The 11,997-nt window shown below is 46.1% G+C and overlaps 1 protein-coding gene across 1 annotated transcript; it reads left to right on the top strand.

Annotated features, from left to right (window-relative positions):
• Positions 1-7,657: 7,657 nt before the first annotated feature.
• SFRP2 (secreted frizzled related protein 2) lies at positions 7,658-10,564 on the top strand (the record flags this gene model as incomplete). Its single annotated transcript, XM_079534049.1, has 3 exons — positions 7,658-8,150; positions 8,704-8,784; positions 10,260-10,564. 3 exons carry the CDS (start codon positions 7,658-7,660, stop codon positions 10,562-10,564), a joined length of 879 nt encoding a protein of 292 aa, XP_079390175.1.
• Between the last annotated feature and the right edge of the window lie 1,433 nt (positions 10,565-11,997).

Raw genomic sequence — 11,997 nt, 5'->3', positions numbered from 1 at the left:
TTTTTCCATTTGTGTCGGAGCACACCGAATTTTAATAGCCAAGACTGGAAGATGATATTTCCATAGTAAAAGGCAAAAAAAAAAAAGAAAAAAAAAAAGAAAAAAAAAAAGTTGGGTAGGAGGGAAGGCAGACTGCCTTGAACCTTCCTGCCTGTGCTGGGGCCTGGGTTAATGGTGCTGTAAAATGCCCGTGGCTAGTGACACAAAGCAGAGGGAGGAATCCCAGGGCTGAGGCCCCCAGCGGGTGAGAGCTGCAATGGAGCGGACAAAGGTTTCCTGGGAACTGTCAGTGGGCCCTTTGTGAAGGAGGCAGAAGAGAAACGTCCCTATTAAGATGGGCAATGGGATGATGTAACAGCAGGGTGAGGTCGCTGACCCCAGTGCTGGGAATAATTGGAACGGGATGTGTGCTTGGAGCGCGGCTAATGGCACCCGGAGCCGCGCACTGAGCAGAGCCCTGCGTGACGCTGTCACCACCTCTCCCCAGGGCAGAGAAGGTGGCTGCCCCAAGGACGGCTGCGCTTGGATTTGGGGCCGTCCCAGCCGGCACAGCGACTTTTGTCACTTTGGGGTGCACGACAGAAAGGATCAGCAGCTGTTCATATGCATGGCAACATAAGACGCCTGAGCTCGACCTAGCTGATGACCCAAGACCAGAATGAGCTGCTTTTGTTAGCTGCACTCCCTGGGTGCCTGTGCAATGCAGCACCAGCTGAAATCTAAAGGCCCACAGAGACATGTTGCACTTGAGGAAAGAAAGGGGGAAAAAAGACACAGGTGACAGAAATCCGAGTGAAAGAGAACCTATTATCTGATCTAACATTATCATTCTTAAGGTTTTAATTTGAAATTGCAAGGATCATTCTGTGCTGAACCACAATGGAGACTTGTTTCAGCTTTTTTCATCTTTTTCCATCAGGCACAATTTCAAGTTCCAAATGTGTAACTCTTAAGCAGCTAAGGATACAAGTGAGTAAACCAAGGTATCTGTATTTTCCATGTTACAGAATTTCACTAAACAATGTAATCTCTCTCTCTTCTCACAGGCCTAAGTATTAATCCTAACCTGAATCTAAAACATCCTCTGCTGCAACCTTACTTACAGCAACTATGCAAACTTTTGTTTGCTCTGAAGCCTTACAGAGAGGAAATCTTAAACAAATAAACCAGAGAATTATGCTCTCACCTTTTCCATCCCAAACACAAATCTAAGTTTTCCCTAGCAGTAGTCAATCACACCAGCTACATATTGACTGGGAACATGGGTTGCAAGACACAGCTTCCTTCAAAATGACACAGTTTCAACCAACCAAGCACCAACATGGACGCCAAGGTCAGATCCCTTGGCTAGGTTAATCTTACAGCCAAGTTTCAGCCCGCAGCACTTTCATATCACATAAAAACACACGTATCTGAATAAGAGTCTGCAATAAACCTAGCAAGCAAGATTTTTGCTCAGCAAAGCTGCTGCTCTAGCACACTGCAATTTCTTTAGAAAGAAATTAAGATAATGAGGTAAGAGAAAAACACACCACTTGTGTATCATATTTGTTTATGACAAGCAATTGGGAAACACACAGATCAAAGGAAACTTGTACGAGCAACTCAGCATTCGAAAATGAGCAAGCATCCCTCATCCCTTCTTCCTAAATTACCTGCACGCATCTGCACGTATCAAGAAATAGAAAGTACAGATGGGGAAGAAGAGTGTTCAAAATGCATGTCAGATGGGTTTCTCTACAAGCTTATTCAAGTTTACTTTTCTGTATGAAGTCCAGAAAGTTAAAATTGAATTTCAAACTTGCAAGGAGGCAAATAGTATAAGAAAGAAGAAATTGGAGACAATGACTAAAAGTTTGAATATATTCCTTGTTGATGAGTGCTCACTAAGTGAGCGTTGCTGCTTTTTTTTTTTAATAATTTCTGAAGTTCTTGAACGGTACTCATGTAACACCATCATCAGCTATTTCACTCAAACTGGTCTTACGTCAGGTTCTTCAGAATGGGCCTCAAACATCTGGAATTTTATAAAAACAAATATATGGAAATACCAATTTTATAGTCTCCAAATGCATTTTAATTACTGATGTATGTGCCTAATGGCTCAGTGATTTAAATCACTTTGTAATTTAACTACAATCTAACACAGGCTCATTTGCTGATTTGATTATGGCGTCAAATTGATCTGATTGTCCCACTGCTTTATTTTAAATCAGGTTTAATAATATTTTTTAAACAGCATAGCTTTAGGCAACAGCTTCTCTGGATTTTACTCGTTTAAGAATGTTTTGTTACAAGTTGTTCTTCAGGAGTTATTTCTCTCAACAACTAACACATGCCCAATCCTCGAGGCCATTAGACTATTCAGCTGTAAACGTGATCGTCTCCCTGACAGTAGGAATTGGTTCTTAAGATGGGTTTCTGTATCTGCCCCATTCCCACACTCATTTATAGATGTTTTCTCTGTTAAGCACCACAGAGGCAAAGAAGCAGCTTCTTCCCCACAAGCCTGTAGCACGACAAGATCCCCAGCCCTCAGATCAACACCAGAGCCCATCACGTGTCCACGGTGCAGACAAAGTCACCTGACAGGGATCAGCAAAAGCCATCTGCTGTCTGAAACACCTTGCTGAGCTCAAACACGGGGCTGGAGCTAAGAAACCCACACACTAGCACCCATAGGTGCTCCCAAGCAGTGGCAAGTCACTGATCAGGGGAATGCTACAGAGACCTACCTAGGACATAGGTGGCCAAAGCCTGCCCAATTCCTGATTTAAAGAGTGAAATTTGAAGCTAGACCCCTCATGGCTGGCAACAAGTACCAAAGTCTTACTGCAGATGATAAAGGTGGCGTTCCTGCCCGATGCTGCCATTTCCATGGGAAAGCAGCTGTTTTCCTTTCTTCCCTCCTGTAGCATGAACGCCCTACCTGGAGCACAGGTCCCCTGCCATAAGCACTGTCTTTGCTCCAGCAGCAGGGCCCTGCTTACCGCTGAAGGCGCTTGCTATTACCAGACTGCAGGAGGACGAGGAGGGGAGAGCAGAAAATACTGTGAAGAGAAAAGATATATTACATTATAGCTTTTTTAAATAAAATACAGTAGGAACACCAGGTACCGTGCCATTGGAGCCATGTAGGCTGCGGTCTCTGCTATCTCTAATTGTCATCCAGCACATAGATGAGATAGATAATAACAGGAGCAGTAATCACAAACAGACATTCTGCGTGAGCAAAAAATGCTTACCACGACAAAAACTGTAGCCAGATATAGATGTATGTCAGATAAATTTGAAGGATCTTAACTTGCTAAAGCACTAGCACGCATATAGATCTAAATTTATATACAAATATATGTATATGTGTGTATAGCACAGCATCCAAGTACCTACTTTTACCATTTAATGTGAGATGAGGAAAGTAGAAAGCAACATTAAGAACATGAGGCGTGGAATAATATTTAATAATGTTCGTGTGGAAAACATTCAAAACTGGCAAAACTTGCCTGAGGATTTTAAGATACTAACTGCAAGGTGAACCATTGTGCTAAAATACAGATAGAAAAACTAGGAAATTTGCTGCGACTTGGGTTTGTTTTCAATTTGAAAGTAATCAGCCCCAGTCTGATCTGCACCCTTTGCAACATCAAACACAGATTACATACGGGCTAGTTCCAGTCCTCAGCTCAGTGCTTCTGGAGAACAGAACAGCCCAAGAACAGCGGGTAGAAACAGCGCATGCTCCACGTCCATACCTGGTGTCACTGGACAAAGAAATAACTACACAGCATGTACAACCACCACTGCGAGGTTCTTCTTTCATACTGCCCGACAATCATTTCCCCTCAGGCACATAGCAACCTGCACCGCTTAGCACATGCTGGGCGCCCCAAGTGAGCTGCTTACTACACCATGCATGGCTGCTGCCTCCTCACTGAGAACTGTAAATGAAGAAAAGAAAGGCTAGGTGATTTCTTTAGGTTTCCTTCCAGGACAGGGAGGGGGAAGAAAAAAGATAAACTTACAGCACATGCAGTTTTTGACAACAGAGCTTTGAAACATTGCGGTAAGAGAAAACAAGACTGCTGCCCAGTCCCAGATCTGGACAATGTTGAGTTCCACCTTATCAGCCCCTGAAACAGTCAGGAGTGATCTGCTGCTGAGCTGCCTCACGTCAAAACATGCGCAATACTATTTCCCACCCCTCCCCAACAAATGCAACAGTGAGACTCAAGTAATAATAATCTTCAGATACTTTGACACTAGACATTTTTTAAGGAAAGCAAACATTTTCATCATATTTTTCTTCCACCATGGAAGGAAAATCAGCTTTCTTCCTCACCACTGCCATTTCACAGGTTGACAAGAATGAGCTAAAAAGCCACAGTTTTTCCACTCCGCTCTACAATATTACTAACCAAAGGGTAATTGCTCAAGAACCAAGTTTATGCTTACAGAGTCCCCAGGGCCAGGATCTCTCCAGCCTGCTTGGTCTGGCTACCCCAGCTGCAAGCTGCAGCAGCTCACAGTACCCTGCAGCCACAGCTTATTCCACGATTTTGCGGCCAAAAAGCACGATACTGACTGTGCATCAGCAGTAAAGGAGCAGGGTTCAGCCTAAGGAAAGCATCAGGCTTTTACTTCAAACTCATCACACCAGCAAAGCATGTCAGCAAGCCATGGAGGACTGCAGAGTGGTCGTCACATGCACTGTATAGCCAGGTAAAGGATCTCAAAGTAAGTGATCTCAGGGAAGCAGATTCAGAAGAATATACAAAGGAGAGACTGACCAACAGTACTTCATGCTGCCTGCATTGGAGCAGGTCTTGTCCATTTTTTACTACACCAGCATCAATGCATCTCCCCCAACCACTTCTCAACTACCAGGACAGGCCAGAAAGAGGTACAGAAGATCTGAGCTCACACTAAGGCTTGAGACAGAGAAAGTGGCACCATGACTTTGATATCGATGACACAGACCACACGTGCTGCTTAGACAGCAGAGATCGCTCTCAATAACAAAGGAGTCAATTCATTTTCCCCACAGTTAATTCATTTTCACTAGTATCCATCAGACTATTCCTTCACAGTTTGTTTTCTAGGATGGGGACCCCAGGCTATCCACTCACAGCCTCCATGAGTCCTGTTTTGTTCCTGCAGAGGAAGGCAAACATAGGGGCCTATAAATCAGGATCTGGGAAGACAGCAGCCATCTCATCGGGGGTCACTCGAGCCTCCTGTGTCATTTTAGGCCCCCAAACAGCATTTGGCTTTGCAGACCCAGGGAGCCCTACCCCAGTTGCATGGACAAGAACAGAGCTCAGCCTCCTACTTCAGCACTTTCCTTGCAAGAGGGCAAAGTGAGGGTAACAGGGATTGCCTGGTTCTGGCAAGCTTGGGCTGGTTGTGTTTACATGATCTCAGGTCATTTCAAATTTATAGTAAATGAGTTTGCCGAAGTTGATTAGAAGTGGAAATAGGGAGGTCTCATAAAGCCTCATCTCAAATCAAAGCTTAACCCAGGAAAAAATGCAGGAAAAAAAGGTGTGCAAACAGGAAACAAACAAGCAAGCAAACACTTACAGTGGAAAAAACTGAGCAGATTTCTGTCAGAAATGTCTTATCCTCCAGTGTAGAAAGCAGTTATTATCTGTAGTCTAAACAGTCTCTTCAGATCTTAGGTGCTTGCTTGCAGTCTGCACAGCTAGCTGGATCTGTAGACAGTGGCATAGGCAGCTGGCAAGTTGCCTTCTGACCACACGGACTTCCACCTGAAGGGCTGTCAGTGGCACACAAAAAAACATCAGGAAATAAAAAAAAGGAGAGAGAGTAAAAATTACCAAAAAAAGGTCATTTTAATAAATATCCCTGTCATTCATTTAGAGCAAGAGTAAACACGCTAGTAGATCCTCTTTCCTGAAGAGGACTTTGGGGATCAAGGCTTGTGGGACCACCTCCAGGAGGTGACATCTCCTGCAAGCAGCAACAGCGACAACCTCTGGCATTCCTCAGGACTTGGCAAAACAGGCTTAAAATGGACACCAGAAGCCCATTTGGTGGGGCTCAGTGCCATGGAAGATGACTGAGGCCGAGATCTGTTGCTTAAAGAAATGAATTGAACACAGATAGACGGCAAGAATATGTGGAGCTGTAGGAAATTGACTGCTTTTAAGCACTTTCACAAAGGGTGCTAGACATCCATGGTATTTGTTTTCAGTGTTTGAGAGGCTGGTTCACAGGGAAGTCACACCCGTGAGCATGCCCTATTGGAAAGATCCTCCAAACCCTCCCTGAAATGACTGGCACTGGCTTCAAACAGGTACCAGCTGCTAGCCCAAGGCAGCAATGCAGCCACTAGGCAAGCATGGCTGCCCCTTGCCCTCTTGGTGGATGCTGCACATCTCCTCCCTTTCTTATGCCACAGACAGTGACCAAAACTGGATGTATAGGGACTCTGCAATTTACAGAAGTTATAAGGGCTTTATGGGAAGGGCTGGCTTCACATAAAACATCTCTATAAGAAGATATATTCAGTAGCTGATTAATGAATGTGGTTTACCACAAAATGATACTACACAGGCCTACTCTCTTCAATAATAATCCCATAAATAATATTATTAAAAATGCCAGAAATATCCAAGCAATAGAGCTGCACTGGGATCTCAGTGCTTTGTCTGCTGCTTCTCTCTTTGTGACAAATCAGCACAAACATAATTCTTTGAGGGAGCTTCTAGGTGAAGACAGAAGGGAAAGGGATGTGCCTGCATAGCATGGGGCCAGTCTCATGCGGAAGAATGTGCCAAGAATGGGATGTCAAAAACCCTTGGACACTCATAGCTGAGGAAAAATCCCTGATCTGGAGAGGGCTGTCGGTCCAGAAGCTTCACATCCAGCATTTGCCTACCTCTGTCTTCAGCACCTCGCAGGGGTAGGCTGGGCAGGAAGGTTTGGTGCAGGTTTGGAGCTTCTCCATAGGGGTCCATCCTCCGACCCTCAAACACAGCTGCGGGACAGCCCCGTGGGCAGGGAGGTGCCTCCATCAGGGGTAAGGAGCACGCTTGTGGTTCACATTTTCTTCCCCCCCCCCCCCCCCCCCCCCCTGCCCTTCGCTGCCCTGGGTGCTACAAGTGGGGGTACTCTGCCACAATGAGGTGGCTTACACCTCCTGCTCCCACGTCCAAGAGTGGGGAAGTGAGCCGGCAACATCACTTCACCGTCGGCAGTGAACGGACCAAGCGTGGGCACGGGGGGACGAGGAGAGAGGAGCGTCCAGCCGCTCCGCAGCGGCTCGGGGAGCTGTACAGCTCATCGCGGAGCAGCCGCGACCCCGAAGCGGCCCCGCAGCCCCTGCTCGGACAAGGGGCTCCGGGGGTTTTTGTTCGCGGGGATGTTTCCGCCCCTTCCCCACGCACACACTTTTAAGGATTTCCTGCCAAAAGACAATCCCCCCGAGCCGAAGCAGAGCAAGAAAGTAGTGACCAATCCTTTCCGGATGGCTGTCACCAAGCTCCTCCCAGCCCCCCGCTCCCCCTGCCATTTGCATACAAAACATCCAGAGAACTCCCGTTGGCCCCCGCACCTCTCAGAGCCTCCGTCCGTCAGGCAGCAGAGCAGCCTGAGCTGGGGCCGCTCGGCACTCCGCTCAGCCCACCGCCCCGCCATGCCGCGCCGCCTTTGCGCCCTGCTCCTGCTGGCCTCCCAGTGCCTGGCTTCGGCCGCCGGGCTCTTCCCCTTCGGGGAGCCTGACTTCTCCTACAAGCGCTCCAACTGCAAACCCATCCCCGCCCCGATGCTCCTGTGCCGAGGCATCGAGTACCAGAGCATGCGGCTGCCCAACCTGCTGGGGCACGAGACGGTGCAGGAGGTGCTGGAGCAGGCCTCCACCTGGATCCCGCTGGTGCAGAAGCAGTGTCACCCCGACACCAGGAAATTCCTCTGCTCCCTCTTTGCCCCCGTCTGCATCGATGACCTGGACGAGATCATCCAGCCCTGCCACTCGCTCTGTGAGGAGGTGAAGGAGAGCTGCGCGCCAGTGATGTCTGCTTTCGGCTTCCCCTGGCCCGACATGCTGGACTGCAGCCGCTTCCCCAAGGACAATGACCTCTGCATCCCGCTGGCCAGCAGTGACCACATTCTCCCAGTCACCAGGGAAGGTAAGAGCTGGCTGCCCCGATGCTGGGTCCGCTGCTCGGTCAGGCTCGAGGAGGTTCCCTCCGTGGCACCCCAGCCCTGGGAACCGCTGCCTTTCCCCACAGCTCTGAAATGAAGTTCTGGGCTCGGCTCTGCAGAGCTGCTCACATCCCCTCAGGTGTGCCGGGTGGTGAGGCTGGCAGCAGTCACCTCCTTGTGGAGAATATCTGTGACCCCCGGCTGGAGCTACATGGTTCCCTGAGACAGTAATGGGAGCATCCCCCTCTTGCAGCAACCACTGCTGAAGCATGGGGTTGGGGAGCTCCCCCCACCCGCTTTTGCTCTTTTTGCAATAGGGGAAAAAAAAAAGTAAGAAAGAAAACGGTTGGTTTAGCGTGACCCTAAGAGCACCTTGTGTGCTCTCCTCCAGTGGCTTGTGACCAAAGTGAGGGAAAGGGAGAAGGCGCACGGTCAGGCTGTCCGGCTGGAAAAGCCGTGTTTCCCCGAAGGGTTCCCAACGCCACCTGCTGTTCCTTTCTCCTTGAGCCTGACAAGGACTGTCCCTTGTATTTCTAGCACCCAAAGTCTGCGATGCGTGCAAGAACAAAAATGAGGACGATAATGACATCATGGAAAACCTCTGCAAAAATGACTTTGGTAAGTGGCAGCAGAGCCCCTCGATTAAAACTTGAGGGATTAGGAGCAGGTAAAACTCCCAGTGGAGTCAGAGAGACATGCTTGAATAAAGGCAGGGCTTTGTTCATCTGCAGATGGACTCGTCCATCCTGTTGCATCTGACCATTCTGGTCATGAAACATAAGATTGCATCTCTGAGAAAAAATCGGCTCTTTTATAGTCCTTTCCTGTGGGCTGTTTCAAAGTAGTACTCTTTTATGTGGACATTGCAGCCAAGCCGAATAGAAAATAGTGAAAAAAGGAATCTTTCATCTGGACTATTGCCTGGGGAGAAGTACAGCAAAGCTTCACGTAGACATATGAGAAAGAGCTGCATGGCATATAGCAAGAAAGAAAGACTTTCTCCACAGATTAAGAATGAAACTCTATGTATTATCTGACAGAGAAGGTAATGCACAGAAAATTGGGGATGTAAACCTAATGTGAAGATCTGGGGTTAGAAGAGGATGAGAAAGCCCGTTCAACACAGCAGCTGAAGGGTACATTATCTGCATATTAGCATTTCAAGAGAAAAGGGGAATGAGGAGGGGAATCATAACAGGGCAGTATTTATATATATGTAAAGACTTTATAATAACTAAATAATTTATATATATTTATATAGCTGGAAATAGATCTGTACTAGAAATATCTGCAAGAATTCAAAAGAGTCTTTTAAAATGAACAGTAACAACAACAAAACAAACAAAAAAAACCCACAACCTGTGGAACTCTGATTGCAGGACATAACTGCTAAAACAACCAATAGCTTTGGCCTGGCAAACTGCACTCAGATAAATCCTCCTAAAGCTAAATGTGCCCCACAGATTCTTAAAGCGTCTTGTATCCCCCTCCTCATTTTTTTTCACCAAATCAAATGCAGCTGTTGGACCAATTTGCCCTCTATGGGATCTATTCTTTCAAAGAAACAACAATGTATGTGAAATATCATTTCCTTGCAGGTTTGCCTAAAATCCTCTCCAGCCTAATAAATTAAGCTTAGAACTTTTCAGCTGCAGTAGAGATCAGGTTTCAGATTAGGTTTAGGTATTCACCTCCCCACCACCCCTTCATATTCTAGGGTTTCAGGAATACATCCCATCCCAGCAAAAACTGGAGTGCTGCTTAACATAGCAAAGCTGCCCTCCCTCTGTTTGCAAACAGGAGAAAAGCTGAAGAAAATATTAATGTAGGAAGGAAGGAAAAAGAGGGGGAGGGGAAAGAGGAGAAAAGAAACCCCAAAACCCTCAGCCCTAAGGTTGATTCAAACTGAAATGACTTGCATGCCCTTTCTGGCTTTAGAAATGGAGCCACCTGCTGCCTCCTCTGTCAGCCCTGACAGTTTAATTAGCAATAGAGCACCTCCCTCCCCAGGTCCTCTTTATGTGCACTAATGGGAAAAAAACTCTTAATCTCTCTCCCTCTCACCCCCCTCCCTCCTCCCCTTGCTCTATTAGCCTTGAAGATAAAAGTGAAGGAGATTGCCTACATCAATGGGGATACCAAGATCACCCCTGAAACAAAGAGCAAGACCATCTACAAGCTGAATGGGCTGACCGAAAGAGATCTGAGAAAGATCGTGCTCTGGCTGAAAGGTGGCCTCCAGTGTACCTGTGACGAGATGAACGACATCAACGTCCCCTACTTGGTGATGGGGCAAAAGCAAGCTGGGGAACTGGTGATCACCTCGCTGAAGCGGTGGCAGAAAGGGCAGCGGGCTTTCAAGCGGTTCTCCCGCAGCATCCGCAAACTGCAGTGTTAGTGGCTTTGGCTGTGTTGGCTTCCAGCGGCCTCCTCTGTCCCAAGCTCTCCAGACCTCCCCAGCCTTCTTTCTTCAGCCTCTCTGCGCCTTGAGATGCCCTGGCCAGGAGACACAGCAACCAATCTCCGAGATGGGGAGAGCCCTCCGTTTCTGTACATAGGTTAAATGTAATAAAAATATATATATCATGACTATTTTGGGGAAGTATTAAACTATCTCACTTAACAGTTGGGGTTTTTTTGTTTGTTTGTTTGTTTGTTCTAAATGGTTGCAAATGTGACTCTTCCCTGAGGCTTTTCCCTCTTCGTTTTGGTAATGCCGGTTCATTTAATTGCTGCCTCTCTGTATACATGCGTGTTTGTTGTGCAAAAGTAGGAGACGGGAAGACAGATGTGTGCGCCTGGCCCGTCACAAGGGGTACGACTCTTTCACTGAGGTGAAATGGCTTGCCATCTATATTAAATTTATAAAGGTCATGTTACAACTCTTGCATGTGATACGTAGGCACCAATAAGGATATATTAGCCATTCTCAAGTTTTGTTTTCCGCAAGAATGAGCCCTTTTCTTAGGAGAAAAAAAAAAAAAAAAAACAAAAACAAAAACCAAAAAGGTTTTGGAACTGGTTTATCTGAATGCAACTTTTTTCTTCTTATTTTGCAAATTAAACCATCTGTAGCCTAACTGTAACATACCTAGTGGTTAACCTGAGAGAGTTGTAAAATATTGCTTTAATTAACCTTGTAAATACTCCAGATAAATGTTATATTCTTGTATATAAACTTTACATCATAGTTTTCCTATTGTCTTGATTTGTTCTTGGACAAATTCACTTTAATCTGTTTTGGGAAAAAGGTGTCCAACTGCACCTTGTCATGGCAAAACAAGATTCACCCTTCTACCCCAAATGACCAACAGTCACCAACAGTGAAACTGCTGATGCTGGCTGCAATTAAGAAAACCACGCAGTACCTCATTTCCCCAAAGACCAACCCATGTAACGTGAAGGTTGGGGTACACTTACCTCATTTTAATAGATTTCTGTTGAGCTCTTTGAGATAAAAACTTCTCTGCGGTTTCTTTGACTGCCTACAGTTTCATCCCATCTCAGAAGACTCTGCTGATGTGGAATAGCAATGAAATCACCTGCTTAAAAATCATACCCATTTATCCATTTCTTACACTTGTCCAAGAGTAGACAAAAACCTGATTTGTTACTAACAGTTCATAATAATTTAAATGGTAGAATAAAGTATGTTTTGTGTGCACTTTCAGTATTCCTATTTAGAAAATAAACCATTTGCACTACCCTAATAGTGTAACTAGAGCAATGTCTTTCAGCATTTTTCCTGCAAATATTTCCTATGGAAGAGCATTACCTGCTAGAGTTTTATTATACTTATCCTGGATGGGCCTCTGAGCATCTTCTAGAGAA

The sequence above is a fragment of the Tetrao urogallus genome, assembly GCF_951394365.1.
Source record: "Tetrao urogallus genome assembly, chromosome: 4".
Lineage (NCBI taxonomy): Eukaryota > Metazoa > Chordata > Aves > Galliformes > Phasianidae > Tetrao > Tetrao urogallus.
The sequence above is the reverse complement of the archived record's forward strand: the minus strand, read 5'-3'. Positions and strand labels throughout refer to the sequence as shown.